This window comes from Zerene cesonia, chromosome 4, assembly GCF_012273895.1.
Source record: "Zerene cesonia ecotype Mississippi chromosome 4, Zerene_cesonia_1.1, whole genome shotgun sequence".
Taxonomy (NCBI): Eukaryota; Metazoa; Arthropoda; class Insecta; order Lepidoptera; family Pieridae; genus Zerene; species Zerene cesonia.
The window spans coordinates 1,121,432-1,125,916 of NC_052105.1; the positions used below are offsets into that span (position 1 = coordinate 1,121,432).

The 4,485-nt window shown below is 34.6% G+C and overlaps 1 protein-coding gene across 5 annotated transcripts in view; it reads left to right on the plus strand.

Annotated features, from left to right (window-relative positions):
* LOC119839596 (E3 ubiquitin-protein ligase Iruka) overlaps positions 1-4,194 on the plus strand; it is an 8,383-nt gene extending 4,189 nt beyond the window's left edge. For 4 of the 5 annotated variants that reach the window (XM_038365972.1, XM_038365973.1, XM_038365974.1 and 1 more), the window contains exons 6-7: positions 112-306; positions 2,120-4,194. In XM_038365972.1, coding sequence (XP_038221900.1) covers positions 112-306; positions 2,120-2,346 — 422 coding nt within the window. In that variant the 3' untranslated portion in view covers positions 2,347-4,194. Of the gene's footprint in view, positions 1-111; positions 307-1,014; positions 1,102-2,119 lie in introns of all 5 variants that reach the window. The other variant, XM_038365976.1, reaches the window with a different exon arrangement.
* Positions 4,195-4,485: the final 291 nt, after the last annotated feature.

Sequence of the window (4,485 nt, forward strand, 5' to 3'; positions counted from 1 at the left end):
CGCGGGCGTGCCTCCCTCAGACCCCGCACCTCACCCCCTCAATAGAGGCTAATCGCTGAACTCACCTCGCCTTAACGTGTTTACGTTGTAATCAAAACGATGGATTCGCAGGCGAGACGATATCGCGGCTGGAGTGCGAGCACATATTCCACTCGTCGTGCATCACGCCGTGGCTGCAGCTGCACGCCACGTGCCCCATCTGCCGCCGCTCGCTGCTGCCGCGCGACGAGCCGCACGCCGCCAGCGACGCCAGCGGCGCCGCCGCGCCCGCCGCCAACGGCGACACCCGCCCGCGCCCGACCCTCAGTGAGTAGTATATGTATAGGGGACACACTGGGGCGAGTTCTACACTGAGTGAGGTGGAACATGTGGCAGTATATATATACAGGGGACACACCGGATCAAGTTCTACACTGAGTGAGGTGATACATGTGTAGTATATATTCATATAGGGGACACACCGGACAGTCTTAGGCGTGTAACATTCAGTGAGTCCAAGCGACGCTTCAACCTTTGGGGATGGGTTGGACCAAGACTTGCTATGAGTGAGTTGATATATGTCATATTACCATGCCCTTGGTGTACGACCCCCACTGATGTCAAATGGGGTTACCAGATCATCTTTGTTGAGTGAGTTTATATTTGAAATTTATACAGCCAGCACTGCTTGTACCAATAGGATACCATGCTACCGGCCTACGCTGAGTGAGTTGATCTCTTGACATAACGCACCCCTTGATTTGATCTCAGAGGCTAGTGCTGTGTCATAGCTGCTCGATCAAGTAAGAAAAAACAATAATATTACCTGCATGCTCATGGGACAGCCTTCCTTTACATAAATAGAACGGTACGGTGGTAAAACCTTCACATTAATATATAAAAGCTAGATTCACATAAATTTTATGCCAACCAAGACAAAAGAAAAATACAAATGGTGGTGGCTTGACTTTTAAATATTTATTATATCTCTATCGACAAGTGTGTATCTAGTTTTATATATGAATGCTCAAACAGCGGCGCGAGCGCATCACGCAGTCGACCACGACTACGACTACATCTTCGACTTCGACTAGCGGCGTCTGAGTACCGGGGTGGAGATACGTGAGTAGAGAACGCAGTTGTTTAGGGGCACGCACGTTGCTTTACTATGTCACTAACTGTTTGCGGAGTGGGATTTTATTGGTATATAGTAGACATTATTGAACTTTTGTGGCTTTCTGGCTAGAGTATATTTATATATTACTAGCTTTAGCGACTACGTTTTGTATTTAGTGGGTTTTTGAAAAAGACATGACAATTTTTTAACGATTTTAGATGCGTATATCTCGTCCACTATTAATTTTAGCAAAACACCTAATTAGGAATCTCTCATCATTATTTTTAATATCTATCCAATGACACCTTATTTAATTTGATATTCGCGAATTTACTTTTCTATCCGCCGGTCAAATGTATGGTATCTCCTAAAAATTATATTTCTCAAATGGTAGCCGGACCAAATAAATATTTTTCTCAAAATATAGCCAATAAATAGTATCTAATATTGGCCTTTCACCATTAAAATTTTGTTAAAATCTGGCCCGTGGTATTTACGAGGCTGACGCACTCACAAAAAAACAAATAAAAAAAAATACTAACCAGCGATTTCGGATCTATAAAACATCCACATTACATAACAGTTATAGTATATTTTTATTTAAATTATGTATATTACAATATTTTAAGCAATTTTGAAATTGATAGTTTAATAAACAATTGTAAAAGCACTTGTAATTTTAATAAGATAAGAGTTTTATTTATATATTCTTTTAAATATACTAGCATAAAGTATATGATAAAGAAATGTAAAGCACTTATGTTTGATGTGTAAAAAATATCCACAACAAGACGCAAGATTATAAAGATCTTTGGTTTATTCAATGTATATTACATGCATGCAATATTGCTTAAACATTATACAAATGCGAAACGTAAATAACTCATACTATGATATATGTATTTATCAATAACACAAAATCTTCTGAAATTATTCGAATAAAATTTGACATATTACGCCCTTATTATAAGCTGTATAAAGTAGTTATCGCCCTTTTATTGAATTATATATATTTGGTTACAGCACCGCGGGTTGTCATACGTCGTTCAACGCACCCGCTGTTCAGAAGGGGGTTCCAAACTCATACATGGGACTCGCCCCAGGATATGAGCACATCCTCGGACTCGTCCACGTCAGTGACCACAGGTGGCATGTGGGCCCCAAGCACTAGGACCGACTCGGGGTCCAACTCCAGCACCTCGGTCAACGACAGAACACAAAACTATCATACGGACTTTGACTGTGATTAAATGTGACAGTGGCGGGCTGGGTGCTGCTTGAATAAATTGTTGAAAATGAAATGCTTTAATTTATTTGTTCATATATAATTATTTTATTGTGCAATTTTCATAAAACGCACATTACGCTGAAATCTATGGAACTCTTCGAACGGCATCCAGCCAGACAGTGAAAGTGTAGTGAAATAGTGTTATTTAATCATAGTGAATGGATATGGAGATTGAAGTGTGCCTTTCATAACATAAGTTATATAGAAATTATTTATGGCCATTCAGTTCGATTAAAATTATAATGGAATGTTTATTTGCTCTATTGAAAATTTATTTGTACAGCGTGGGTTATGAAAAGACGATAGCATTTACATTTCACCTAGGATGCCTAAGAAGCCTAAATGATTTAACAACTGCATGTTTTTGCTGTATACTAAATGATAGTAATTTTTATGTGGTTATGATATTACATTTTCCAACTCACACATATATTATATGTGTTTAGCAAATTAAGATGGAGTCTAGAATGATGTTAATTTCCAGTGCATATTTATTTTGTTTTTATAAATAAAAACGTCTGTAAAATCATAACATTTAGTTGTATTCACATCTATAATATAAATTTTACTTAGGTAAATTATCACTCAATCACACAATTTCCTTTCTTTGATATTATAATTCTTGGATTTAAATTGGAGATTGACAAAGACGGTTTGTTTGTGCAGAAAGCCATAGAATAGTTTATACTCCCAAATAATGTTATAAAATCTTTCATTGTAGCTTCATCATTATTATTATTTTAGCAGGATTCATCTTCATCTTTCCATTTTGACTTTAAAATGTTCTATTAAGAAGTTATTCTTCGCATTTTTTGTATATATCGTTTTCGCATGATATTATTCCTTTAGAAATGTAAATATGTAATGTGTAAGCAATGTTGCTAGATCCAGGAACATCAGCATTATTAAATGTTAAATAAATGTTTTTGTTTTTTATTTTATGTTTTGTTCATACAAGTTTGTAGATTCATACAAGATTGTAGCTTCTCCAAAACATTCTTACTGCTCAAAAATACTTTCTTAATGAGTGAAATGGATTTTAAGTATGAAAGTGTTTAAGCAATCTGTCTCGTTACAAAAAAGGATGTTTCTGGACTTAGAAAAAGACGGGTATATGGAAACGTGAACACCTAATCTAAGCTATTAAAAAGAATAAAAATATACCTATTTGATACGTTTTCTTAGTGTTACGTGCTTTATCGATTTGATTCTTTTATTTATAATTAATTTTGAGTAATTATCTATTCTATATAGTTGCTCAAATGTACAAATCATTATAATTTAATCACATTTATCGTGTGAATGTATAGTAGAAATTAAACGGTCATAAAAACACCTTAAGCCATCCATATTTATAGCATATTTTATCCAATTTATTCAATCTTGTAATGAAAGCTGAGTGAAAAGGACAAAGTGTTGAATGCGTATTGGCCTGTATGAAAGTTTATGGTAAAGATAGTAAATTTATCTTAATTAAATCTAGGAATATATTCGACGAATACGAAGTGAAATGTAAATAAAATAATGTAAAAATCAAATAAGTTATTATAGTTAATTCAAGCACTTTCGTTTAAATGTCATTCGGCTCGAAATTGCAATCGTTATGCACAACATTATTATAGAACTTCTAAAGTTATATTTGATCATTCTAGTAAAACGATTTCTACATGTAATCCAAGTTGAAAACCCTTATCTGCTATTATCCAACTAACAAAAATTGTTTCATGAGTATGTGTATATGGATAAGATAATATAATGAAATGCATAATCTGTAATGAAAAAATACTCGCTATTTAGGTGCCATTGTGCGTGGAAAGCTAAAAAAAATCTAAAGCAATATGAAATGATTAGCACCTATTATTGAATAATGAAGATATAGATATCTACATTCATTACACTTTGGTGATCTTATCCTAATGTTTAAAGGCAAATTACAAAGTCGTATTTAGATGAATGTGATTATGATAAATTTTGCTAGTATGACTTGTGATATTTTTATTATTTATTAGATATTATATACAAAATGTAGCAACTTCTAAAATTAATCCTCAATTTGTTAAGGGCGACCTCAAAACTCAATACATAATGCAATACCACATGT